We start from the raw sequence: 16,561 nt of genomic DNA on the forward strand, positions 1-16,561 counted from the left end.
CTTTTTTGTTAACATTTTGCTTCCATCATGTTTTTTGAATTGGTAAAACTGTCCATTAGGGCCATGTACATGAACATGAACAGTCTGGGTACCAAAGTCTGATCAAACATGCTTGCACAGTTTGAGCACATATAGAACTGGCGACTCTATCAGGCAGTGTGAGTAGTTACTTGTCCACTATTTCAAAAAATCGCACTTTGTATGTATACCCCACAATACAGTGAGCATACGTGAAAGATCTGCACATGGCTTTTACAGCTTTCTAATGTTATGTTGGCATCGCAAAGCATCATGGGGTGCTTGGAAAAAAAAAAGTTTGCTTAAGCTGGCCACAAAATAAATTTCTAGAAAAATATTCGACAAACAAGGTCACCTGTGAACACAGCATATTCACTGTGAAAAATTCTTTGGTGAATTTTGCCGATCAACACTACTTGCTATATTCATTTGCATTTTTGGATGTTAGAAAATTAAAAATTTTGGAATTATAGGGTCAACTCACTATAATTCAGTCATTTTCCAATTGCAGCTGAATTACCACAGTTGCTAAAAAAAAAACGAGTATGAAAAAAAGGATTTTTTTCTCTAATTCACGTATTCAAGAGGAAGGTGCACTTTTGACTAATTGGAGCGAATCATTATTTTTGTAAAGTATGACTTTTACTAAAACCACTTCAATCGGTTTTCAGGCTTCTGAGGTGCTACAGCCCACCCTAGTAGCATCTGACCCAGAGTTGGGATCTAGCAACAGATGGGACCTCACTTATATGGGATCTCATATAAGCATCCATATGGACCAAATATACATTTTAAAGATGTGTGGGACAATGTCCCATTGACACAAAATTGAAGCAAGAAAATGGGAGACAGGAGTGAAAACCACTGTCTTTATTCAGCCCCTTTCTCAAATGTGTTTTTTTGCACATACGGTAAACTAGATATTGGTCTTGGCATCATAACTAAACAGCAGATTGTATTTAATAAAGATTTCCAACTGCAAAAATGTTATAGAAATCTGTAATAAAAACTTACTATGTTTAAAAGCTTGACAAAACACACAATAAAAGTAAGAATAACTTCCCAAGAACTGAAGGAAATTTAAAGTGGGATATAGTCAGATTAAGTTCCATAAGGCACTTGATTCTGATGCTGAAAAAGAATCAGAGTTCACCCAGGAGAAATGGGATTTATTGCTCACACAAGGTTAAAATGTAAGTACTTTCCAACAAGCTTGAAAAGCCTAAGACTAAATCAAACAACATGATCAAGATGTCTCAGTGTAAGCTTGTCTGACAAAAGAAAGTGTTATTTTCTGAAAGTCTGTGAACAGTAGGATGGAATTCAGCAGCATAATGAAAAAACCACATTAGAAGATGAGGGTTTAGTGTCGCATTGCTGTATATATAAAGTATACTTGCATTCAAAAAACACAACACGTTTTAAATATTTGCAGAAAATGAGACCACCAAGAGTACTATAGTATAATAAAGCAAATACTCTGACAGAGACCACAAGTAAAGAAAGATTTTCTGTATGAGACAAGAAGGCCTTGCCACTGAAAACCTGTGCTAAGGACTTGCAATGCCACTTTATTTTAAGATTCTAAGAAAGTCCTGTAGGGTTGCAGCACTACACACTCAATATACAGTTAGGTCCATAAATATTTGGACAGAGACAACTTTTTTCTAATTTTGGTTCTGTACATTATCACAATTAATTTTAAATGAAACAACTCAGATGCAGTTGAAGTGCAGACTTTCAGCTTTAATTCAGTGGGGTGAACAAAACGATTGCATAAAAATGTGAGGCAATTTTTTTAACACAATCCCTTCATTTCAGGGGCTCAAAAGTAATTGGACAATTGACTCAAATGCTATTTCACTGTGTTTCATTTAAAATTCATTGTGGTAATGTACAGAACCAAAATTAGAAAAAAGTTGTCTCTGTCCAAATATTTATGGACCTAACTGTATACAAGGCCGTGAGAAAGTATTTAATCCCCTTGAAAGACATCATAATTTTCTACATGACAAAAGATTCATACACATTTATTTATTCAGTATTTTTAATGCTTATAATTAAAATGCTTTAATGCTTTTAATGCTTATTCTTATGCTGTCACAATACTTTTCCGAAGTTAAAATAAAACATTTTCTGTAGATATTTAACTGAAGACGAAAAACTCAAAAGAAAGTGTTTGCATAAGTATTCAAACCCTCCACATTAATACTTTGTCAAGAACCCTTTTGCTGCAATAACAGCCTTAATTCTTTTCTGGTAAGTATGTACCAGTTTTGCACATTGTTCAGGAGTGGTTCCACTCCATTGTTCTTGGCAGAATTTATAGTGATCCTCTAGATAAGTGGGATGGCACTTCTGGACAGTGTTGCAAATTCTCAGTAAGGTTAAGATCAGGGCTTTGGCTTGCCTATTCCAAAACAATCACCTTTCTGTTTTTGTGCCATTTCAGTGTCTCTTTGCCTTTATGCTTTTGGTTATTGTCATGTTACAAGATGAAACTTCTCCCAGCCTGTAGGTTCATAGCAGACAAGGTAAGTGTTTTACGCCACACATATCTCTTTGAAGTCTAGCCAAAAAGTTGTAATTGGTCTCATCTCACCATAAAACCTTCTCCTACATCTTAACTGTGTCTTTCTACTTGCTTTGTAGAAAATGCCATACATAATTTTATGTAAACCTTTCTTAAGGAATAGCTTCTTTCTTCCTACACTTCCGTAGAGGCCTGTTTTATGGAGAGCTCTTGAAATTATGCTCCCATGGCTCCTTCAGTCCAGTTTCTGCCAAAGAGCATTGCAGACTTCTGAGAGTGATGGTTGGATCTTTTATAGACTTTCTCACTAGTCGACATCTTGCTCTGATGTTTAGTTTTGAAGGACGGCCTGTTCTAATAAGAGTCTGTGTGCTGTGATGAACCTTCCACTTTCTTGTGATGGATCCAATGTGAAATTCAAACTCTTTTGTACACTTGTTTGTAACCATTTCCTGCCTTGTGCATTTCAATTACTTTTTTTCTTACATAAGCAGAATACTCCTTTGTCTTCATTTTTGCAGTGACTGTCTATCACAGACTATAATCCTTAAATAAAAAGGGTGCTTTTTATATCCGGGGAGATATAGTGGACTCACAGTAGTACCTAATTATGTTTAATTATGGTCAAATGACTGTCACCTTTGTGTCATTTATAATTAATTTGCCCTTTGTGTAAACCTGGAACTTCCAAAGCACAGAAGTTTAAATGTTTATACAAACACTAACTTTTAAGCTTCTCTTCAGTTAAATATATACATAAATTTGTTTATTTTGACTCTGGAAATGTATTTTTTTAGCATAAGAGTTCACATTAAAATACTGAATGGATAAATATGTGTGCAAATCTTTTGTCATGCAGAAAATTATGATGACTTTCAAGTGCACTGACTACTTCTGCATGCCACTGTAAATCGGAATATTCACTGTGCAGTACATGAATCAAAGTTTTATATAAAGTAGAAGACACCATGGGTCTTTCATTAAATTTGTGAATGAGATATTTCATTTATTTAGTTATAAAAACAGATTTAGGCACCATTCAGTTCTTATTCTACAGGCTATTGGATTTTCTTTTTAATGAAAGTGGCAGCAAAAGCTGAAGGAGAGCATCTCTAAGTCCCTCATCCTAATCATGGCCTGTTAGGTTATATCTTATTGCAGATCCCTGTCCATTGATAGAATATTGAAGTTTCCTGCATGTAGCAGTCTTAAGGTACTCATTTCAGATAATGAAATGTCTGCATAGTAGAGTAAGATACTTAGAGTACTGCAAATAATTTAATTTAAATCTTAATAAAACAAAAGGACTAGAGAACTCTGATTCATCCATCCATCATCTCCTAACTGCAGGGTCACGGGGGTGTGCCGGAGCTAATCCCAGCCAACACAGGGTGCAAGGCAGGAAACAAAACTTGGGAAGGGCGCCATCCCACTGCAGGGCTCACAGACACACTAGGGACAATTTAGAATCACCAATGCACCTAACCTGCATGTCTTTGGACTGTGGGAGGAAACCAGAGCACCCGAAGGAAACCCACACAGACACCGGGAGAACATGCAAACTCCACACAGATTTGCATGGGAAGCGAACCCGGGTCTCCAAACTGCGAGGCAGCAGCGCTACCACTGCACCACCATGCCACCCAGAACTCCGATCAATTTTGCATTTTTATATCAATAGCTATCATGTAGAAGTGGTAGAGAATTTCAAGATGTTGGACACCACATCTCTCTGGAATCATGACATTAAAATTCATTATAGTAATATATACTTCATCTTATTTTTTTACTGGTATGCATTTTTTACCCATTGAATAACTCTATCGAGTATGAAACTTGAAACTGATTACATGGTGCAGTTCAAAATGGCTACTGACTAAATGTATTTATGTTGATCTTGCTATTAGAAGTTCCTAAACAAGTGATGTAAGCTGAGAGTATTCTGAGGAAGAAAAATGTTTTTATACTGCAAAATGACATTGAAAACCAGAAAAATGACATACTGTATTACAATAAAATGAAACAGAAGTAGACTAAGATTAATTATTTCCAACAAAAAAAAAGTTATAAAACTTACTCTCATTCGACCATTTCTTATTGCAGGTCCTTCTTCAGCAAGCCTAAGAACATACAGATCCATTTTATATTCTCTGCCGCCTCGAATGCTGAATCCAAATCCTTTCACACCTTTCTCCAGCTCCACAGTGAAGAAATCAAAATCCTATTAACAGAGAAATACTGGAGATATATATACACAGTATATATACAGTACATATACTGAATATACACAAGTATCAAACCAAAACGACAGATCTACTTCAGAAATCTGAAGTATATCAATGTGGATGCCTTGTCCTTGGACCTTACATTTCTCTCCTCTGACTTTATCAGCTCCCTCTCTGTTGCTGACCTTGTGGATTTTTACAACCAGTCCCTGAGCAGTCTCCTGGACTTCCACGCCCCTTTAACATCTAGGTCCGTCTCATTCTCGTGCTCAGCACCTTGGTATACCTGCGAGCTGCGAAAAATGAAGGCGGCTGGGCGTGTCCTTGAGCGGCGGCTCAAGGCCTCTGGGCTGACTGTCCATAAACAGGCTTACAGAGAACACATGAGAGCGTATGCAGAAGCTCTGAAGGTTGCACGGTCCAAGTTTTATTCCACCATCATCAGAAATGGCTCCAGCAACCCTAAAAAACTTTTTTCAACCATAAATCATCTTGTCAAACCTCCTTTACCTGCCCATTCTGAGACCACTGATGACAGATGCAACATGTATATCAACTTTTTTAAACAAAAAGTTGATAATATCCGTTTACACCTCTCTACCAAGGATATCTTGCCCTTCCCAACTGTTGACTCATTGTCTGAGACCGTCCATCCTCTTTGCTCTTTCTCTGTTGCCACACGGGAAGAGGTGGAGGATGTCATCAGGAAAATGAAACCGTCTACTAGTTCCCTGGACCCTTTCCCCTCACCCTTGCTGAGGGCCAACATTTCTGCCATCTCTCCACTTATCACCAGGATAATAAATCAGTCCCTCCTGGCTGGCCATATTCCTTCTGCACTAAAAACTGCTGTCATCAGACCTCTACTGAAAAAATCCACCTTGGATCCTGAAGTTCTCTCCAATTATAGGCCCATCTCCAATCTTCCATTTCTCTCCAAAGTCCTGGAAAAAATAGTTGCAGCACAACTTCACGATCATCTCAAACTGAACAATCTGTTTGAAAAGTTTCAGTCTGGTTTTCGCCCTGGCCATAGCACTGAAACAGCCCTGGTCAGGGTCACCAATGATCTTCTGATGACGGCAGATACTGGTTCACCTTCACTACTTATCCTCCTTGACCTGACAGCTGCTTTTGACACAATAGACCATAACATCCTTCTTCACCGCCTGCAATACACTATTGGACTCTCAGGAATTGTTCTAAATTGGTTTACATCATACCTGACTGGCAGAACTGAGCATGTCGCCCTTGGCAGCGCAAAGTCCCACACCCACAACGTCGCCTGTGGTGTTCCACAGGGCTCTGTGCTGGGCCCTATCCTTTTTACTATCTACATGCTCCCCCTTGGAACTGTCATTGGCAGACATGGTTTATCGTTCCATTGCTATGCCGATGACACTCAGCTTTACCTCAGGACTACTCCCACCTCCTCTACTGCTCCTCTGCCAACATCTACATTGTCTAACTGCCTGGAGGAGATAGAGGCTTGGATGAGGCTCAATTTTCTTCAGTTGAACAGATCCAAAACAGAAGCCATCTTAGTTGGTACATCACATCATCTTCGCTGTTCTACCATCACCAGTATTACTTTCTCTGGCCAAAATATTCCTCTTTCCACATCTGTTACTAATTTGGGTGTTAGAATGGACTCCCACCTTACTTTTGACACCCACATCAAATATCTCTGTAAGTCATCTTTTTACCATCTCAAGAACATCGCCAAACTCCGCCCATTACTCACCCTGGCAGATGCAGAGAAGCTCGTCCATGCCTTTGTCTCTTCCAGGCTGGATTACTGTAATGCACTCCTCATTGGGATTCCTGGCAAGAGTATCCAGAGACTCCAGTATATTCAGAACAGCGCTGCCAGGATCCTGATGAGGGTGCGAAAGTATGATCACATCACCCCAATCCTGAAAACCCTTCACTGGCTCCCTGTTTCATTCAGAATAGAGTACAAGGTCTCCCTTCTTACCCATCAGTGCATTTATGGACATGCCCCTCTTTATCTACAGGAACTCCTTACCCCCCATAACTCCTTACGTTCCCTCCGCTCTGTACTCACTAACACTCTTCAAGTCCCCAGAACTAAGCTCAGCAGCATGGGTGACAGGGCGTTTTCATCGGTGGCGCCGAGGCTGTGGAATGCCCTCCCTGATTACCTGAGAGCCCCACAGTCGACTGAGGCCTTTAAGCGAAACCTAAAAACTCATCTTTTTAGAAAGTCATTTTGTTAAAGTATTTTATAGACTCTTCTGTTCTTTTTTTTTATTTTATTATTCTATTTTTACTCTGTAGCACTTTGGGATTGCTAAAATATAAAGTGCAATATAAATAAAATTTATTATTATTATTATTATTACAAGTTCTCCCAACCATCCAAGAACAGTTTGGTGATGAACAATGCCTTTTCCAGCATGATGGAGCACCGTGCCATAAGGCAAAACTGATAACTAATTGGTTCAGGGAACAAAACATTTAAATTTTGGGTCCATTGCCAGGAAACTCCCCTGACCTTAATCCCATTGAGAACTTGTGGTCAATCCTTAAGAGGTGGGTGGACAAACAAAAACCCACAAATTCTGACAAATTCCAAGCATGACAGGGCGAATTGCAGAGGTCTTGATAAAGAAGGGTCAACACTGCAAATATTGACTCTTTGCATAAACTTAATGTAATTGTCAATAAACTCCTTTGAAATTTATCAAATGCTTGTAATTGGACTTCAGTACTACATAGAAACATCTAACAAAAAGATTTAAAAACACTCTTTTTAAAAATTAAAATTTTAAAACTGTTCCTACAACATAGTAATGCTAAACAAATAAAGAAGAGCCAACAGATGATAATATTTGGCTTATTTCTTGTTTTTTCAGTTACAATATCTATAGCTGTTAGACTCTTCTTTTTAAAATTAACAGCTAATGGCAAAAATTTACCCAATGCATCTGTTAGACAAAATTTAAATTCAGCCTTTCAGCCTAAACTCTGCATTGTCCATTCTGGGGCTTAAAAGGGTTCAATAACTAATTGAGTCTCAGGGGGAAGTTTATTTAGAACATACAGTGGAATCATTCAAATGGACCTTACACACTATATTTAATTACGTGCAGTTTCACTTCTCTTCCATTAAATATTTATTGCTCTTTGAAAGCCAACTGATGCATTTCTGACTTGAATAATAAATGCCTTAGTAACAAAAATGTTCTTTACAAATTAATGCCTTTTAGCATATAACATTTCTGTATGCAAATTGAAACACTTAGCTCTAATGTCTTATAGTATTAACACTGGGTGCTTTTGTTTATTATCTGTAGTGTATCACTGCGGGAAAACCTACTCCGAAAACTAAATTTGGGAACAATTTCAATATATTGTTGATCTATTTTGTTTTTTTACCTGTGGTTGCCTGTAGTCTGGTATAGGAAACTGCCTAGCATCAGGTGAATGCTGCCTGTAATCTAAAAGTGGAGGCTGCCGGTAATCCAACGTAGGAGGCTGCCGATAATCTGCTACTGGAGGATGTCTGTAATCTACAGGAGGCTGCCGATAGTCAGTGAAGGGAGGCTGCCTGATGTCCGGCTTCACGTCCTGTCTTGCTTTCACTTCTGACCTGTAACTGAAAAAAAGAGCATACACATAAGTTGTTTAATAGAATTAACTGAGACTGCCATAGCTAAAAGAAACATATCCTGGGATGGCATAAGAAAGTTTAATTTTGTTTTCAATGTACTCAAAAAAGATCAGTTGCACTACCTTTATGCATATATGTTGTTGTGAATCAGTCTGTAAAGACCATTTGACGTTTATGACTGTAGGAGGTAGTGGAATTAAAGGTGAAGTGCTTTCATTTCTAAATTATATCTTATTATTAACAAAACATAGATAATAAAGCTTACATACATATATGCTACACACATTATATCAAATGGACATAGACCATAAATAAGTCTAAATCAGAACACTAGAAGAAAAAGTCCAGGATCATGGCAATTTCAACTTGGAATTAACAAAGTGAGTCAGTAAATAAGTATCATCCACATATCCATTCACTCACCTTTTGTCATACACAATAGGGCATGTCTTGCACATAACTGTATGGTATTGGTTAAAAACACGGGGAACAGTTTGAGTGTAATACCTGCTTTAACCCGATTTCCATTTTCCCCTAGAGTGGCGGAAGACTTATCCTAGGGACTGATGTCACTTCTACTCACCATCCCACCTCTTCTGCCTCTGCCTCCATAAAAACCACCTGACTTGAGATGAAGTCGTCAGTTGTGACCTAGAACTTGTGAAGGACGGATGTCTGCTAAAGAACTGCCATATTGTATGTCAATACAACATTTTAACTGCTTTTTTTTTTCCCAAGTTTTTTTTTTCCCCTCCTTGACAAAAAACAGGATCAATTCAGTGACTCAACTCTTTTTCTATGTCTCAGAGTCACATTTAAATTGGTGTATTTGGCAGAATATACTTGGAGGATGATTGAACAAGTTGACCTTGTGGCATTTGTGCAGGTGCTGGCCAAACAGGTTACCTAACTCTGAATACTGATGACTAACCAACAAAAAGAGTTTGTGGAGGCCGACGCACAATGAATTGCTGAGGCTGCCCTACAAAGAGAGTGCACACTTGGACTCCTTCAGGTACTTGTCCCACACAGGTGTTGCTATGATTAATGAGTTCACTATAGCTGGTTTATTAGACAGCAGCAACATTACTATTGCCAATTCAACAGTGTATTAAAGATGAGACTAGCTTTACCAGTATACACGGAGATTCTCGCAACTATCCAATGGCAGACTGCTCGATTTCCTTCTTGGTGCAAGGAAAACGTTTGTGTGTTGCAGTGCATCGGAGTCCTCAACATACCATAATAATAGGTAGAGACTGCTCCGATAAAAAGAGTTAGTGAACTCATGATGTCTGTAAACTGCCAAAAAGCCCATACTTGGAAGTCCTGACTGCTGGTGTTGGGCAAGGTGTGTCCACTTCATTTACGGTGTGTTGAATGGCCAATAAGGAAAGTGAGAATTCAAAAATGCAAACTGACAGACAATATGCTGTGTATAAAGCAGGATTACAGCTGCCGCTGGGGTGGATGACCTAACCTTGACAGACAAACTTGTCTATCCTCCTTCTGACCCTCTATTGAGCCTACAGTCTTAGTTTAAACACTTCTTTTGTCTATTTAAATAGTAACAATTAAATTATGATTACTTAAAACACATAAGGAATGCAGTTGTTTCTGTAAACAGTGCACTCACCTCAAACTCCAGATCACAGCGCTGTATTTTATTTTCGAAAATGAACTTCAGTATAGGGTAACAAAACACCAATCCCTACTCATCCCTTGCCAGTACTTCCTTGAAGTCTGCAAGTTGGAACATGCCCACCTAATGGGTGGACATCTGGGCTTTGATAAAACCGTTGAGTAAGGTCCAAGCACACTTCTTCATGTCTGGAATAATAAAGAGCTCCAACAGTCCTGCCTGGAATGTCAATTATGACAAATAACTAGGCGCCAAATGGTGCCTTTGGTTCCCTTGGCTATTACTGAGGTTCCATTCAAGGGCATAGGAATAGACATTGTCAGACACCTTAAGCCATCTACCTGGGGACATAAATATATCCTGGTAATCGTCAATTATGCTTCTCATTATCTTGAATCCACTCTGTTGCATCTGGCTATTGCAAAAGCAATTGGTCTAGGACTAGTTGGAGTGTTACCATGAAAGAAATAATTACAGACCAAGGCACTCCTTTTATGCTGAAAATATTTAAGGAAATAGCCACCCTCCCATGCATTAAACATATGATAACAACTGTCTATCATTCACAAGCAGATGGTCTGGTCGAAAGGTTCAATCAGATACTTAAACAAATGTTAAAAAAACTGTCAGAGTGGATGAACAGGATTGAGATCAACTTATTCTGCATGTTTATTTGCCTACTGGGAGATACCTAAGACGTCCATGAGCTTTTCCCCATTTGAGCTGTAGGATGGAAGACAGCCGAGGAGTATTCTGAATCTGGTCAAAGAGATTTGGGAGGAATAAGATTACTAACATTTTAGAATATATAGCGCAATTGCACAACTGTTTCAAACATATCTGCCCTATAGTCATCACCCATCTAGAAGCTGCAGAAAGGACCAAGGAAAGGCCATACAATTGCGGAACCACCTGCCACAAATTCCAACCCAGGGATCTCAACATGTTTTTGATTCCCTCCTCCTCCCACGTCGTGCTTACAGAGGAATCAAAGCTTTACGCACATTCGAATCTGTTCCTCGGAGAGTCACAGTCAGGACAGGTGATGGAACAATCCTTATGGATGACACTGCAGTTATGACCTGGCTACTTTGAGCAGCTGTTCAAAGCTGATCCTCCGGCTAGGACGCTGGATAATTCTGGGTCCATGGTTCTTTAGGCTGATCCTCCAATTAGATGTGAACCACCCAATCTCACTGAAACTGCACAGGTGGTGAACTAGCTGAGGGTAGGGAAGGCTGGTTGTAAGGCTGTCCTCCTGGCATTGCAAGCAATCTTTGCTTCAATTTGGGAGACTGGCGTCATCCCAGCTGACTGGAAAATGGGACTTGGCATCTCTATCTGGAAAGGGAAGGGTGATCAACTGGATTGCAGAAACTACAGGGGGGTAATACTGGTCTCGGTGCCGGGTAAGGTCCTTGGCTAGGGCTGTCCTCAATAGGTTCCGTGTTCACCTACCAGCGACCGGAGCAGTCTGGTTTCACGCCTAAGAAGTTTACCATTGACTGCATCCTGGGGGTCCTCATGGAGCGCAAATGTGAATATTGGCAGAGTTTGCAGCCTTTGTCGATTTTCATAAACTGTTTGACTCAGTTCATGAAGCTGCCCTGTGGGGCATCCTGAGACTTTGCAGGGTCTCCTCAAGGTTGCTGGATATCATGGCCAGCCTGTACACTGGTACTGCAAGTGCTGTGCAGAGTGAAGGCAGAACTTCTGCATTTTCCCAGTTGATTCTGGGGTTCATCAGGGGTGTGTTTTTGCTCCTACTCTGTTCAATTCTTGCATGGACTGGGTGTTGGGCAAGGTTGTGGGGTCCAGCAGCTGCGGTTCATCTGTTGGTGAAGAAAGGTTCACTGATCATGAAATTGTTGATGATGATGTGATCTTCGCTGAGTCAATGGAGGCTGTGATTGGTGCTCTCAAGAGATAGAGCTAGGAGTCTGAGTGTCTGGGCTTGCGAACGGCCCTGGATAAAAAACCAAGATCCAGGCCTTTAATGATCTCTTGGGCACAGCCATAAGCAGTGTGTCTGTCTGCGGAGAGAGTGTCGACCTTGTTGAGACGTTTACTAACCTCAGCAGTGACCTTCATGTCAGGAGATGGACGGGGACAGCATGAGAGTTAGGGGGGGGATGGGGGGTCATGAGGTTGCTGGAAAGGGGTGTGTGGTGCTCTTGATATCTATACTAAAGGATGAAAGTCCAAGTCTTTAGAGACCTGGTGCTTCCTGTCTTGCTATATGATTGTGAGACATGGATGCTATCCAGTGATCTGAGATGAAGACTGGACTCCTTTGGTACTGTGTCTCTTTATAGAATCCTTGGGTACTGCTAGTTTGACTTTGTGTTGAATGAGTGGTCGCTCATGGAGTCCCAAATGAGGCATATTACTTGCATTGTGAGGGTGCGTCAGCTGCGGCACTATGGACAAGTTGTGTGATTCCCCGAGGGTAATCTGGCTCACAGGATCCTCATTGTTGAGGACCTGAGTGGCTGGACCAGGCCAAGGGGACGTCCACATAACGCCTGGCTGCGGCAGATAGAGGGTCATTTCCAGAGGCGCATGTCTGCCTGAGGGCTTGCCAACCAGGATCCCAAGCTGTTTCATCGTGTGGTGGATGTGGCAACATGCTGTACCAGTGCACGCTCCCCAAACTGACCTGACCTGACAGGCAGGGTCACTGTAAAATCAAAGACTGGAAGGGTTATTGGATTACTTGGTAAAGCAGTCAGTTTGGAGGCTGCCAGAGAAGATTTACCATGTAATCTACTCAAGCTCTGAACAGATAAACAGTATGCAAGGCCCTCTGAGTCTAATGCCCTTACCGTCTTTGCTGACTCTCTAAATTTTGGGGACACATTAATACCTGAGCAAAGATCTCAATTTCAGGAAATAATTGCGTGTGTGAATGGTGTTATCAATACCAAACAAGGATGGACCAACTTGACTTCACATATCATCATCACAGACCCAGGAGTGATTGCAAGAGAACATCTCTATTGGCTACACAAGACTGAATATAAAGAAGCTGAGCAGGAAATTTAAAAGAAATGGTATAACTAGGTACTACTTTAGAGAGTAACAACTCTTAGTGAAGTGCTATTCTTGTACCCAAGCCTGACAGGTCCTGGAGGTTCTGTAATGATTTCTGCCGGCTAAATCAGGTTTCTAAATTTGATGCGTACTAAATGCCCAGGGTGACAATTTATAAACATGGCAATGTATGTTTCCTAACAACTTTAGGTATGACAAAGGGGTATTGGCAGATGCATGTAGCCCCTGTAGCTAAAGAAAAAACTGTGTTAAGCACTTCTAGTGGCCACTGGCAGCATTGTATGATTCCATTAGGTCTGCACTAGGCACCAGAAACATTCAAGCGTCTGGTGGACAGTTTGTAACAGCCTCACATGCCTTCTCCTGTATATAGGAGGAATATCTACAACTCCTCCTGACCATGCTCCACAGCCTCCAAAAAGTGTGAATCACTAAAAATCCTATAAAATGTAATTTTGGCTTAACAGAAGCCAAAAAATTGTGTTGTGTGGTGGGGCAAGGCCACGTCAAGCTTCAATGGTCAAAACTGGTCTCATCCTAAATTGAACAGGCAAGTACAAGTGTTCTTGGGATTAGCAGGCTACTTACCATTGATTGGTGCCCAACTATTCATATTAATTTTATTCTCCAGACGGATGCCCATGAAATCGTCAATGTGCTGAGTCAGAACATCAATGGTGGCAGTATGAATCAGTAGCGCCCACTTTTAATTGTTCCTGTCCACTTGTTTCATACACTGTGGAACTGTTTGAAAATGTCACCCTTATAATCTACAAACTATCTCTCCTTGATGTTTTACAGAAAATAAAGAACAGCATTACAATGCCAGCTGTTAAAAAATGTGGTATGTCAAATCTTAACAAGTCAATTAACAATCAACTGAATTTCAGCTTGAATGCAATCAACATGGTAATATATTGTACATGGTAGTCTTTAGCACAACCAAATAGTGTTGAAATAGTTTGAGTTAATACAAGTATTTAATAATGCTTTTTAATTGCCTTCATACAATGAACACTGGTGAGGATTTGAATCACTGTACTGTAATTTACAAGAATAAAGTTTTAATGTACCAGTCATGTAAGTGATGTGGCAAGCTCAACAAAGAAAGAGAAAACTTTAAACATCAAGAATCTTGTACTACAGCAAATTTCCAAGAACAAGCAGATCACAGTTAAAATTATGCTGAGCATACACTGTATGATTTTGACACTATGTTAAGCGTGTTTTGCAGTTGCAGATTGATTTTCTGAGTCAGCCTGAATTTCAGCTTCATCAGCCATTGTTACACGTGCAATACGAGAGGGGTTGTGATGCCTGACTGCTTCTTACAATTGGGCTGCTGTACAACTGGAAGAATTTCTGTCGGCTGTCTTATAGTGTGAGAAGTGTCACTCCCTGATTTTTCAAATGTTGCCATCAAATTTCTCAAAAAAATCATTGTGAAGCGACCATAGTACGTTGTACATTGGACATTGTCATGCAAATTTTTACATTTTAAAATTTAAAAAAGCTAACTATTCTATAGCAACACACATTCAACTTAATAGCAAATGAAAGAACCCAAAATAAATTCAAAAGAATCCATAAATTACATAAGATTACATACCTCCAATTCTCTCTGCAAAACACATAGACTGTATTGTCCTCGCTTTCCCAACCGTCCACGTGTCAGTTACACCTTTTCTTTTCAGTTTGAGAGCACGGTACAGCAACAGTCAACAATGCTGGGGCCATGCACATATATAGTCTTTGGACCCACATAATGGCATGTAAATTGGACCAAACATGCTTGTACAGTTTGAGCACATATGCAACTAGTGACTCTACTACGCAATGTGAGTAGTCGCTTGACCATAATTTCAAAAAAATAATACAATGCATGCCCAGCAAAATAAAATGCTCAAAATTTGTTACTGTTCTTAAAGAAGAATTTTTTTCAAATAGGTAATATAATTCCATCAAGAGAACGCTGACCTTTTTTTTATAGTACACTCATGAAACATGAAAGTACAGTCTTCCAGGAAAAACAGTTCATAGCAATTTTTGAAACAAAATAAAAAGGTGTTTCTAATGGCCATGAAAAACACCCCGAATTTGTAAGTATAATAAGGCAGCATAAAGAAAACTTTGTTTTTTCTTTCCCTAGTTTGTTGTTTTTTACCTGTTTTCATGCCCTTGCAGCTGTGCGGGTGGAAGTGGTAGCTGTGAGACGGGACTATGATGAGGTGCTGGGCTTTGCTGGGCCACGGGACTCTGCTGCGCTACAGGGCTCTGCTGGGTCACAGGACTGTGTTGTTGTGCCATAGGGCTCTGCTTCTCTGAGCTAGCAGCTGATGCTGGGCTATTGAGCTCTGTGATGAAAAAAAAAAATAAAAAAACAAAAAAATATTGCTCATATTCTCCACAGACAAAAGAAGAAAGCTGCTTTTCTATTATAAAGATTGTGTAATGTTTTTGATCCACATTAATGCATGCAATGCACTAAAGAAAAAAGATGCTGACAGCAATCTATAAAGAATTAAACATGGCTTATTTATCATTTATTTCTTGTATGAGCAACAACCAGTACTGAAAATATGTTTTTCTCATTGATCTGAAAGAAAATATTGTAGAACAAACCAATATTGTAAAGGCCATGCTATAACACAGAAAATGTCACTAGAGATTTACAGCTGCATCAGTCAATAAAGGACAGTGCATCTGTTGTGTCCAAATGTATACCACAGTGATTGATACGTTATTAATTAAATATAGAGCAACAGCAAAAAATAATTAAAATGTTGACAGCGATGGACATTGTAATTCCTTCAAACATTAGAGTCATGGCTATTGAGTGTTATGCTGCTGTGCTATTTCCAATACATATCTTGGTTAATGCATTTCACTTAGTGTTTAGTGACCTATAAAAAAATTCCTATTATGTAGTAGGATGTACCCATAATTTTGGTTAAATCCCCTCAAAAACATTCTAGTTACCACTAGAGCTATTCAAACTATTAGAAGACTAACATCTATCAGAACATCAGGAGAAAAATTACATGGTGGAGGCCATATCTTTAGAGGTACTATACATACAGAAAAACATATGCATGGCATTAAAGGTTGACTCAAACTGTTATCATGGATGCAAAATTATTTCAAAAGTAACATATAACATGTGAAATCTGATTTTCTTTTTTTAATAAAACCTAACAAGAATAACTGGATTGCTTTTTCAGACAGATGCAGTGAAGATGGCAGTAAACTACTCTTTTGTGCTACCAGCAATGTAATTGGTTGCCTGGTCTGATATATGGAGGCCGTAAACAATTCATGGTAGTACTGATGCTCAGTAAAGCAGTTGGGAACTGCTCATTTTTGCCTTGCATTGTTTCTGGTGATCATCATTTATTTTGTGTGTGCCTACTGTACGGTTTATCATTAAAAACACCAGTCCACTATACAGCAAT

General features: G+C 39.5%; 1 protein-coding gene across 1 annotated transcript in view; it reads right to left on the reverse strand.

Annotated features, from left to right (window-relative positions):
* The window catches only part of magi2a (membrane associated guanylate kinase, WW and PDZ domain containing 2a), a 1,178,725-nt gene that overhangs the window by 56,533 nt on the left and 1,105,631 nt on the right, over positions 1 to 16,561 (reverse strand). Inside the window, exons 18-20 of the mRNA XM_051924022.1 lie at positions 15,274 to 15,463; positions 8,179 to 8,398; positions 4,629 to 4,772 (exon numbers count right to left, since the gene is read on the reverse strand). Coding sequence (XP_051779982.1) covers positions 4,629 to 4,772; positions 8,179 to 8,398; positions 15,274 to 15,463 — 554 coding nt within the window. The remainder of the gene's footprint in view (positions 1 to 4,628; positions 4,773 to 8,178; positions 8,399 to 15,273; positions 15,464 to 16,561) is intronic.

This window comes from Erpetoichthys calabaricus, chromosome 1, assembly GCF_900747795.2.
Source record: "Erpetoichthys calabaricus chromosome 1, fErpCal1.3, whole genome shotgun sequence".
In the NCBI taxonomy this organism is placed as follows: Eukaryota; Metazoa; Chordata; class Cladistia; order Polypteriformes; family Polypteridae; genus Erpetoichthys; species Erpetoichthys calabaricus.